The sequence below is a fragment of the Delphinus delphis genome, chromosome 16, assembly GCF_949987515.2.
Source record: "Delphinus delphis chromosome 16, mDelDel1.2, whole genome shotgun sequence".
Classification (NCBI taxonomy): domain Eukaryota; kingdom Metazoa; phylum Chordata; class Mammalia; order Artiodactyla; family Delphinidae; genus Delphinus; species Delphinus delphis.
In genome coordinates, this window is record NC_082698.1 from 65,633,438 (window position 1) to 65,646,080 (window position 12,643).

Below are 12,643 nucleotides of genomic sequence, written 5' to 3' on the forward strand. Positions count from 1 at the left end.
CAACTAGAGAAAGCCTGCACGCAGCAATGAAGACCCTGCGCAGCCAAAAATAAATAAAATAAATAATTTGTTTTTAAAAGACCATTTTAGTCTAAATAAGGAGATGTGACAAAATTTGAACAACATATACAATTTCTGGTAAAACAACATTTATGCATTGAAAAATGCCAAACTATAATTTCCCAAATATAACTCTCACAAGTCAGCAGGTCCACTGTAGACCATATGAATCAATGTCGTCCTCCATCATGACATCATAAAAGAGTCCCACTGTATTTTTACCATACTTCCAGAGATACCCTTCTCTTTTGTGTCTTAGAAACCGTAGTTTGCTAAAGAGCAGCAATGATAGGCATAACAAAGAGGAAAAACGTTCAAAGCGTGCTGAGATTTCTGGATGTAGAATCAACCCAAATAAATGACTGACCAAATTTAATAGATGGGAGAGAGGAAGGAAGCACTCTTTATTGAGATAGTTAATAGAACCGGAAAAATGGTTTTATAATAGGCAAGATGGAGTATGAGACAGTGGGGGGTTATATGTGTTGAGTGTGAAATCTTGATAAGACAGTGAGATGAGCTGGGACAATACAATATGTATATGGATTTTCTGAAGACAGGGCTGGATGATAGAGATTTAGTCATGTTTATTTTGTAAGTGATCAGTGAAGCCAGAGCAGCATATATTGATAGTATTATCCAAGAAGAGGGTAAGAGTGAAAAGATGCCCAAGAATGAAAACTCAGAACACCAATAAGGGTGGCATTGAAATTTTTTAGAAAGCATGTTCGTGAACAAGAGGAGAGAAAGATGGGATTACAGGGTTGAGGGAGGAATTTTGGTTTGAGGGACTTTATGTTGATAGATTCAAGGATAGAAAAAGACACTAAAAGTACAGAAAAAGATGGGATCATGGGTGATCTGTGACCCTGAGGAAGGTGAAATGAGACAGCCTCTGGGCTGGAGTATAGGTGAAGAAATGAGCCCTGTGGGAAGGGAAAGGTCATGGACACAGAATGCTTCTGCTCTCACTGGTTGCTTGAAATTTCTACTCTAGAAATTCACAATGACACCTAATAACTTTCCCTTAACAAACTTTGCCAGCTTAGCAGAATTTGTTGTCTGTAATTGCGAAAGTCATTTTAATGGTGTCTTAAATAAAGTTTAAACTCCATTATGAGCAAAAAAAAAAAAATAGCTAAACTAGTGGAATAAAGGTCTTTAAAAGTATTCACTTTGCTAATACCCTTAAAATTCAAACTGAAAGGTAATAAATGTTCTTCACTTTTCCTCTCATTACTAAATGATGTATTCTGTATTGGTATGAAGCATCTTACTAGAAGAGTGAAAGCCGGTTTAATGTGCCAAAACCACTTAGGCTGACATGCCATCTGCTTGTCTGTAGTGAGTGTCCTGGTGGTTATAAAACTTAAATTAAAAAAAAGAAAATCCATGAATTAAAAAGCTAACCAGGTGTCCTGGTTAACATCTCCTATCTTAATAAACTGGGACATAATAACCAAACTGTGTTACGATATTCTACCACTTGATTTGACTAAAAGTCCCTAGCTGTATTCCTTTAAAAGTGTTTTTGTACAAATTTTATTTTTTTGAAAAGTCAAGGACACGAATGTTCTATTGGGTGGGCTGGAAGGTTTCTTCCTTAAGATGGCTCTAGTAACACTTAGTAGTCTTTAATTTCATTTGAAACAATTTTGTTAGATCATGGGTGGCAGCTGTCATATCAGTGTGCATTTATAAAAAAGACTTATCAAAAGTGGTGAATTTTTCTGTAGCCATTTTAATATTGAATATGGAAGAAAAAAAGCAACATGTTCAGCATATTATGCTTTACTATTTCAAGAAAGGGCAAAGCCAACTGAAACGCACAAAAAGATTTGTGCAGTGTATGGGGAAGGTGCTGTGACTGATTGAATGCGTCAAAAGTGGTTTGTGAAGTTTTGTGCTGGAGATTTCTCTCTGGACAGTGCAGCACGGTCGGGTAGAGTTGAAGTTAAATCAAAACAGTAACTGAGAACAATCAACGTTATACCACTTGGGAGATAGCCAACATCCTCAAAATATCCAAATCAAGTGTTGACAATAATTTGCACCAGTTTGGTTATGTGAATCGCTTTGAAGTTTGGGTTCCACGTAAGTTAAGAGAAAAAAACCTTCTTGACCATATTTCTGCATGCAATTCTCTACTGAAATGTAATGAAAACATTCCATTTTTAAAACAAATTGTGACAGGTGATGAAAAGTCGATACTGTACAATAATGTGGAACAGAAGAGATCGTGGGACAAGCGAAATGAACCACCACCAACCACACCAAAGGCCAATCTTCATCCAAAGAAGGTGATGTTGTATATATGGTGGGATTGGAAGAGAGTCCTCTATTACAGGGGTCCCCAACCCCCGGTACCAGTCTGCAGCCTGTTAGGAACCGGGCCGCACAGCAGGAGGTGAGCGGCAGGTGAGCAAGCGAAGCTTCATCTGCCGCCCCCCATCGCTCCCTGTCGCTCGCATTACCACCTGAGCCATCCCCCCCGCCCCCAGCCACCGTCGGTGGAAAAATTGTCTTCCATGAAACTGGTCCCTGGTGCCAAAAAGGTTGGGGACCGCTGCTCTATTATGAGCTCCTTCTAGGAAACCCAATGATTAATTCCAACAAGTACTGCTCCCAATTAGACCAACTGAAAGTGGCACTAGACAAAAAGTGTTCAGAGTTCGTCAACAGAAAATGCATAATCTTCCATCAAGATAATGCAAGACCACATGTTTCTTTGATGACCAGGCAAAAACTGTTACAGCTTGGCTGGGAAGTTCTGATTCATCCGCCGTATTCACCAGACATTGCACCTTCGGATTTCCATTTATTTTGGTCTTTACAAAATTCTCTTAATGGAAAAAATTTCAATTCCCTGGAAGACTGTAAAAGGTACCTGGAACGGTTCATTTGCTTAAAAAGATAAAAAGTTTTTGGAAGACGGAATTATGAAGTTGCCTGAAAAATGGCAGAAGGTAGTGGAACAAATGGGTGAATACGTTGTTCAATAAAGTTCTTGGTGAAAATGAAAAATGTGTCAGGCACTTTTTTGGCCCACCCAGTACCAATCTAGGTCCCAAACTTTTTCAATTAGCTTTATGTAAAAATATAAAAGGTGAGGAAAACATAATTTGATTTTAATAACGGAGATTTGGCAAATAGTAGAAGAGCATTCTTAAAGTGGGAATGATTCATTCTCCTGGTTCTGCTTCTGGGCAGCTAAAAGTGACTCAGAAAGACTTTCCAAATGTCAATAGAAAAGAAGGCTTTAACAAGTCTTATAGTATGGAATTTACCAATCACTATGTTTTTCATACTTCACTTATAAAACTACTATCTTTAGGTGTAACCAACATTTTCATCAATTCTGGGAATGAAGGATAAATCTGGATCAAGTAACTTTGTTTGTTTGTTTGTTTGTTTTTGTTTTGCGGTGCACGGGCCTCTCACTGTTGAGGCCTCTCCCGTTGCGGAGCACAGGCTCCCGGACGCGCAGGCTCAGCGGCCATGGCTCACGGGCCCAGCCGCTCCGCGGCATGTGGGATCTTCCCGGACCGGGGCACGAACCCGTGACCCCTGCATCGGCAGGTGGACTCAACCACTGCGCCACCAGGGAAGCCCTGGGTCAAGTAACTTTTAATTTCCAAAGTTCAACTTCAAATTTTCTACTCATTTGACTCATTCTTTGCTTAACACAATTCTAGACTCTTCTAGCATGGCCTTGAAAGTGTCTTGAGAGAGACTGTATGTTTTGCTTAAACTTAGGTGATTGCAACATTGGTTATCAGTTAACAATCTGATTATTAATTTGCAAGTTTGATTTTATCAGAAGTTATGTAGTGGTGCTGGTCTTTAAGGAACAAATTCACCCAAATCCTACCTACAGTATACAGATAAGAGTGTCAATTTAAGCAACCAATTTACAAATCAGAGTGGCAATTTACTGTTTATATATAAGACAAAACTGGCAGGAAGACTGATATTGTTCCTAGACCTTAGAGGTAGGGATTGGAGCCAGATCATGTGAGTCTGAATACCAGCTTTACTATTTCTCAGTTGGGCAAGTCAATTAACTTATCTATGCCTCAGTTTCCTCCTTTGTTAAGGAGGAAACTGAGGCATAGAGAAGGAGGCATAGAACTTGCCTCATGAAGTTGTGTGATTATTAAAAGAGTTAATATAGGTAAAGCACCTAGAAGAGTATATGACAGATAGAACACTGTATGTGTCAAAGATTATCATTGAGTCCATCCATAAGAACAAACAATAGATAAGACCATTCATTACTCAGGATAGACAAAGCAACGTTTTGAATGAATGTCATAGGAGATCATTGTGTAGTGAATGAAACAGAGAAAACTCAATTCAAATCTTTTCGCAAATCATAAATTCTATCCAAAACCTAGCTTGCAAATATGCAAAATGACAATAATTAGATCTCAATAAAATGACCCTATGAATACTAACTTAGAATTATGCATGTAAAGGACATGGCACAGTGCCTGACACATAAGAAGTACCTAATAAAGATCAACTTCCTGTCGTGGTAAAACAATGAGATGACTTGCCTGTCATCATTATAGGTAATTCTAGATAGCTAATTTTTGTCTTTAAAAAAATCTAAGCAATCTTTATTTCAAAATAGACATAGTTTTCCCATAAATTCTCTTTTTTCTTGAAATTATGCAACCCATGGTAATCTGTGATTAAAAAAAAAAATTCACTCCAAATTCTCCTAAGTTCAGCGATTGAAAATAAAATGGATTTAAAAGCAAGTAGATATGGATTCAAATACTGGCTCTAGCATAAGCTCTTCAATCCTGGGAAAATTATTATGCTTTCTAAACTTCTCATTTCTCATGTGTAAATTGGAGAAATCCCTTCCTTTACTTGTTTTTTGCTTCTTCTTCCTCCTCCCCCCTTCCCTTCTCTCTCTCTCTCTCTCCTTTTCTTTTCCTTCCTCTCCTTCTCTTTCTTCTTACTTAGTTACAGTTTAATCTTCCTGATGAGACTTGTGGGAGTATCCTTTCTTCTGTGTTAAAAATTTGAGAAACGCCCTTAATATCACGGTCTCTCTATCATCTTATCTGATTGTCTGTCTGTCTGGTTATCATGTGTCATGTCATCTGTCCATGCCTATCTAGCAGGTTGATAGTATTTCTGCAGAAGAATTGATATCTTTGCTACCTTTGTTGACTAAATTTTACTCAAAAGTCACATGTTCTCATCTTGTCCACACATTCTGGAGCTATGTAGATTAGTCTATTTAGCAAATATAAAAGAGAATAAGATTCTCAGGATTTTTTCAACAACACTCCAGCTTATTAACTACTACGTAAAAGCAGAAATGCATGGAATACTTTCAGGTCTTTCATCCTGCTTTTCAGTTTTCATTTTAGGCTATTAGAATTAAAGCTTTTTAAATAATAACATTTTTATTACTATAGAAATAATATAATTTAAGTAATATATATTAGATATGTAAAATATGAAGAGTGAAAAATATTGATTATATCGTGTTTATTTACCATTTTCACATATTTATTTCCCTCTATGTTTTAAACACAAGCATAAACACATATTTTTTACATACTTTGAGATAGTATGTGAATTTTTTTTTTTTTTTTTTTTTTTTTTTGCGGTACGCGGGCCTCTCACTGTTGTGGCCTCTCCCATTGTGGAGCAACAGGCTCCGGACTTGCAGGCTCAGGAGCCATGGCTCACGGGCCCAGCCGCTCCGCGGCATGTGGGATCTTCCTGGACCGGGGCACAAACCCGTGACCCCTGCATCGGCAGGCGGACTCTCAACCACTGCGCCACCAGGGAAGCCCAGTATGTGAAATTTTAAATGCTGTGTTTTTTCCTTCCAAAAACATTTTCCTTTGAAAATATTAATTTTTGAGACTGTATAATATCACATTATATAGATATGTATCCTTATTTAATCTTTTCACTATTATAGAATATTTATTTCCAAATTTTGCTATTGTAAGTAAGGCTGCAGTGAATATCTTTGCATATAAGTTACAGTTCATATTTCCATATCCTTATGAATGTTTTTAAAGTGAAATTAAGTTATTGGGGATTTTTAAAAATCTATTCTAATTGCATAGGAGAAAGAACACAAACATTAAACACTGACCACAGATATTTATCATGTTATGATTAAGCACAAAGCTCTACTCCAGGAAATTCCTTACAGAAGCTAACATAATGTAGGAGACTGTTTCTCGTAAAGAAATTTAATACATCTCTAGGGCTTCCCTGGTGGCGCAGTGGTTGAGAGTCCGCCTGCCGATTCAGGGGACGCGCGTTCGTGCCCAGGTCCGGGAAGATCCCACATGCCGCAGAGCAGCTGGGCCTGTGAGCCATGGCCGCTGAGCCTGCGTGTCCGGAGCCTGTGCTCCGCAACAGGAGAGGCCACAACAGTGAGAGGCCCACGTACTGCAAAAAATAATAATAATAATAATACATCTCTAAAACATGTATGCTGCTGCCTCTTTCTTGGCTCCAGGTAGATCCCCAGCTGTTAGCTAAGGTGGAAATGATTTCTTTTGTCAGTAATAGCTAAAAACATTAAATGCTGGAAGTAATAGAACATAATATATGTTTTGTTGCAGATGTTTTTAATGCCCATGTAAATAACGAAGGACAGACAATGCAGAACTATGGGTCCCGAGGAGTATTCTAATAGCAACTTTAGATGAAGGGAATAATTGCATTTTAAATACTTCTTCAGATTTACCTAAAAATGAAATCTAAGGCTTCTAACCTTATCATAAATTAAAGGCAATTATTTCATGTACCTTTTCATGTCTGGAAATTCCTTTACTACTTCTTCTGTCTATGCTAAAGTAGTTAAGGTTGGAACATGAAGAAACTCTTCTAATGGTGGAAGCATATCAGAATCTACATGGCCTTGGTCGGAGAAATGGGACTCAATGCAAATAAAGTCCGTGCCTTATAAGATACTTGCAATCTCAATATTGAATTGCTCTGATCTACTTACTCTTTGTTTTGCTATTTCCATTTTTATCTCATGCACGTTTAGTGCCCAGATCCATCATGCAAACAGGACTTGTTGGCCTACCTGGAACAGATTAAATTCTACTCTCACCAGCTGAAAATCTGCAGTCAGGTTAAAGCTGAGATCCAGAGCCTGGGAGGAGAGCTCATCATGTCAGCGGTGAGTACTGCCCCAGACTTACCCCACCACGGGTGGAAGAGGCTTGAAACAAAGAAGCTACACCCCACCTTACCCCACCAAATCGTTTAGGGCCATGTAGGTTAGAAGAAACTCAACTGGAGTATCTAAAATTGCATGAAACTAAACGAGCAAGAAAGCTTGCCAGATTTCTTAAAGAAATGTTAAGTCAGTATAGCTTGTCTTTATTTACTTCAGAGATTTTACAGTGAATCAGGTTTGGTAAGCCCCTTGTATAAGAAATGGATGTGAATTTAGAGCATGGTTTTCTGAATTGAATCCTCTAGTTTTTTAGAAAAATAAGGGCATATGTAATTGCAAATCAATGAAATAATTGCTTTATTACTATTAATTAATATTCACTTTCTCATTATTCATTTTTATATCATAGAAATTCAGGTCTTGAAAACTGTTATCTCCAGATGTAATTGTACCAGTAGAATATGATAGAATGTAAATAGGTTTAGAGGAACCTTCATAAATTCTTTGGTGACCCTGAGTTTCAAATTGCTATAAAATGACCATCGTAGAAATAATGTCTACCTATTCTACTCATCTTTTAATAACAACAGTAGATCATTTCTCTAGAGTGGGTCTGTAATAAAATGATATTTGATGTCTATATTGGATTCAGTTATCAGTGACTTTGAGAAGGACATTGACCAAGATTATAAATTTAAGTTAAAGTGAAACATCATGAACATTCTAGGAACTTATATTCATGAGGACAAATTTTTTAAAATGATAGCATACATATAAATGTGTAAGTCTGGGAGCTCTTTAGCCAGACTTTGGTCTTTCCCCCAATGAACTAACATTTTTCAAAAGAACATAGTTGCAAAAACAAAAGCAAAGGGAATTCCTCGGCAGTCCAGTGGTTAAGACTCTGCACTTTCACTGCCGAGGGCCCGGGTTCAATCCCTGGTCAGGGAACTAAATCCCGCAATCTGCACAGTTGGCTTAAAAAAAAAAAGAAAGCAAAGAATTACCATCAAGGTAGGTGGCTGGGAACTAATCCTTACTGACTATCTCTTGCCTATATTTTGTCTCATTTAATCTTCACAATAACATACCAGATAGATTGTTTAGTTGTTTGTTTTATGTTCTTTAAAACTTGAAAAAAGGAAATTTAGAAAGGTTAAATAGCTTCCCCAAATTCCTATTAGTAAATATCAGACCTGGGGGTTTACCTTCAAAGGTCTTGCCTTCTCTGTTCAGGTGGACAGGCTTGAATCTATGATGAAACTGAAAACCAAAAATTAAAAGTGAATAATTTGGAAATTATGTCTAAGTAATTATTAGAGATAAAAAATTAGTTTCCTTGATATTCAAATTGTACAAAAACAGTAATGCAAACCAACATAACCTGTGCTATATTGGTTCCCTATCATTTTTTAAAGGAAAATGCATTTTAAGTAGTCACTGTCTATCCACACAGACATGTGTGTGGGTATATGATTCCATGTGTGACTACATATATGCATATATACAAACAGAATGCATATACGTATATAAACATTTAAAAATATTGTATCTTTATTTTGGATTATTAGATACTCAGTCTTCATTTTCTCACTTAACATTATACTACTTTATTTTTATATTTTTAAAATTCATTTATTTTATTTATTTATTTTTGGCTGTGTTGGGTCCCCTTTGCTGTGTGCGGACTTTCTCTAGTTGCGGCGAACAGGGGCTACTCTTTGTTGCGGTGCACGGGCTTCTCATTGCAGTGGCTTCTCTTGTTGCAGAGCACGGGCTTTAGGCGTGTGGGCTTCAGTAGTTGTGGCACACGGGCTCAGTAGTTGTGGCTCTGGGCTCTAGAGTATAGGCTCAGTAGCTGTGGCACACAGGCTTAGTTGCTCCAGCATATGGGATCTTCCTGGACCAGGGCTCGAACCCGTGTCCCCTGCATTGGCAAGTGGATTCTTAACCACTGCGCCACCAGGGAAGTTCCCATCATACTACTTTAAATGTGTAAAAAATATGTTTATTTGTATACCCAAGCCTGTCATCTGTTTACTTTCCTCAGTTTCTCACACTCACCATCATTCACAAGGTCTAAATCCATATGAATTTTCTTTTCCAATTATATATTTACCTCTTCATGTTGTCTGAAGCTAAGCTTTCAAAAATGTTGATAGAAGTTTGGCCTATACATTATGTTAAAATGTATTACTGTTAATGGTCCCTCCAAATATAATTTCCTCCAGATGTACAAATTGAATTTTTATCCCTTCCTGTTTGATATGACAATTCAAATTCATGAACTTTACGTATTTTGCAGATAGATTAAGCATGAACCATTTAGAATCCATTATTTACAATTTAAAAGCTGTCATTATATAAAATGAAGAATAGCATTGCAAATCCAAAGCTATTTTGTCATGATTTCACCCACAATTTTGCATTAGAAAAAATAACTCTGAAGAAAGGGAGCATGTCATGCACCCTTTTACATGCCTTACTGCCATCTGCTTGCAGGTAGATCCTGGAAAGCTTATAAAATACATTTAATTTGTGTGTGCCAAAGCACAATTGCTTTATTCTCTCTGTGATCCTGAGTTCTCGTCTTCTTTCTTCTTTAAATTGAGAAGAGGTTCTAAACTAAACCATCATTTTTCTATGAGGTCTTCTGAAAAGTAATAAACCTGATTGTAAAGCAGGGAAACCCATTAAAAATTACAGAAATTTGGTATTCAAAACTACACTTTTCAAAGTTTGCATTCCAAAATCAGGTTCATGAAACATTACTTTTAACAAATATATTTGGTTAGAAGGAAATAGGTATGAATGGAATGCATTTCTGGAGTGAATGGGCAGAATGTATTCTGGGTCTGGAGTGTCAGGGTTTAGGATAAAGAAGCTGAGTTCATAACATAAAGGAATTTGAAATCATTCTCATAATAGACCATTTAATTAAAATAATTTTCCAATGATTCTTATGTCTATCTGCAAGCATTTAGCCTGAAGTTACATATTTTATTTATAACGAAACCAAAGTGTAGTTAGTCCAAAACTCCAGCCGTGAATTGAGCATCCTCTCAGTACCAGGCATCTGAGACCATCTGGGAGATGCAAAGCCTCCTTTAAGATCCTCAAATATGTGCAGAATTAATGTACATAAAATATACCTAAATATTCAAAAATGACTTCAAAATAATGTAATAGGCCATATGATAGTTGAATGAACAAAAGCATATGGTAAGAGGTGAAGGAATAATTAATTCCACTGATGTGGCAAGTGAACAAGAGAAAGCTCCAGAAAGTGGTTTGACTCTAATTTGGTCCTTGATTAATAGGTAAAAAAACAAAACAAAAAGCTGTATCTTTATGAGGGAAGGAGGGGAAATGGATTTGAGGTAGATAGAACAACTGAAGTAGAAAGATAGAAATAGGGAAAGATGAGGATTTTTATGGAAATAACAAACAGTCTGAAGTGATTGCAAACAACTATACTTGGTCTGTTGGTGTGTGTTAAGGGGGGTGGGAAATAGAAGAGAAGCTTTAAATGAAACTGAGAGTGTTTCTAAAGGATCACTAACAACATTTCAACTTTATCCTGTAGGCAATTGAGAGTAATTGAAAAAGTTGAAGTTTGAAATAGGTATAAACCAATATATGTATTTGGAAGTTAACATTTTTTTAAAGAGTTCATACCTAACCTTTTATTTTTATTGAAGTATAGTTGGTTTATAATAATGTATTTGTTTCAGGTGTACAACATAGTGGTTCAGTGTTCTTATAGATTATATGCTATTTATAGTTATTATAAAATGATGGTTATATTTCTCTGTGCTGTGCAATATATCCTTGCATCTTTTTTTGTTTTATTGAAGTACAGTTGATTTACAATGTTGTGCTAATTTCCACTGTACAGCAAAGTGACTCAGTTATACACATATATACATTCTTTTTTTAATATTCTTTTCCATTATGGTTTATCCCAGGAGACTGTATATAGTTCCCTGTGCTATACATAAGGAACTTGTTGTCTATCCATTCTAAATGTAATAGTTTGCATCTAGTAACCCCAAACTCCCAGTCCATCCCTCTCCCTCTCTCCACAAGTCTGTTCTCTATGTCTGTGAGTCTGTTTCTGTTTCGTAGATAGGTTCATTTGTGTCATATTTTAGATTCCACATATAAGTGATATCATATGGTATTTGTCTTTCTCTTTCTGACTTACTTCCCTTAGTAAGATAATTTCTTGTTGCATCTGTCTGCTGCAAATGGCATTATTTTGTTCTTTTTAATGGTTGAATAGTATTCCATTGTATATATGTACCACAACTTCTTTATCCATTCCTCTGTCGATGGACATTTAGGCTGTTTCCATGTCTTGGCTATTGTGAATAGTGCTGCAGTGAACATTGGAGTGCATGTGTCTTTTTGAATTATAGTTTTTTCTGGGTATATGGCCAGGAGTGGGATTGCTGGATCATATGGTAATTCAATGTTTAGTTTTCTGAGAAACCTCCATACTATTCTCCACAGTGGCAGTACCAATTTACATTCCCACCAACAGTATAGGAGGGTTCCCTTTTCTCCACACCCTCTCCAGCATTTGTTATTTGTAGACTTTTTAGTGATGGTCATTTTGACTAGTAGTAGTAGTTTTGATTTGTATTTATATGTAGTTTTTTATATTTTATATTTTTTATGTAGTTTTTTATATTTTATATTTATATGTAGTATATATTTGTATGTAGTTTTGATTTATATTTCTCTAATAATTAGTGATGTTGACTGTCTTTTCATGTGCCTACTGGTCATCTTTATGTCTTCTTTGAAGAAATGTCTATTTAGGTCTTCTGCCCATTTTTTGGAAAGGGTTGTTTGTTTTTTGTTGTTGAGTTGTATGAGCTGCTTGTATATTTTGGAAATTAAGCCCTTTAGGTCACATCATTTGCAAATATTTTCTCCCATTCTGTAGGTTGTCTTTTTTTTTTTTTTTTATGGTTTCGTTTGCTATGCAAAAGCTTGTAAGTTTGATTAGGTCTGATTTGTTTATTTTTGTTTTATTTCTATTGCCTTGGGAGACTCCTTGTATCTTATTTATTTTATACGTAGTAGTTTGTACCTCTTAACACCCTACCCATATCTTGCCCCTCCCCACTTCACTCTCTCCAATGGTAACCACTGGTTTGGTCTTTATGAGTCTGTTTCTGTTTTGCTATATTTATTCGTTTATTTTTTAGATTCCACATGTAAGTAATAGCATTCAGTATTTGCCTTTCTCTAACTCACTTATTTCACTAAGCATAATACTTTCTTGGTCCATTCATGTTTTTTTGTGCAAATGGCAGAATTTCATTCCTTTTTACTGCTGAATAATATTCCCGTGTGTGTGTTTGTGTTTGTGTGTGTGTGTATGCATCTGCATGC

The 12,643-nt window shown here is 36.3% G+C and overlaps 1 protein-coding gene across 1 annotated transcript in view; it reads left to right on the plus strand.

The window, feature by feature from the left end:
* CTNNA3 (catenin alpha 3) overlaps positions 1-12,643 on the plus strand; it is a 1,614,209-nt gene that overhangs the window by 1,554,746 nt on the left and 46,820 nt on the right. The window contains exon 17 of the mRNA XM_060034928.1: positions 7,103-7,237. Coding sequence (XP_059890911.1) covers positions 7,103-7,237 — 135 coding nt within the window. The remainder of the gene's footprint in view (positions 1-7,102; positions 7,238-12,643) is intronic.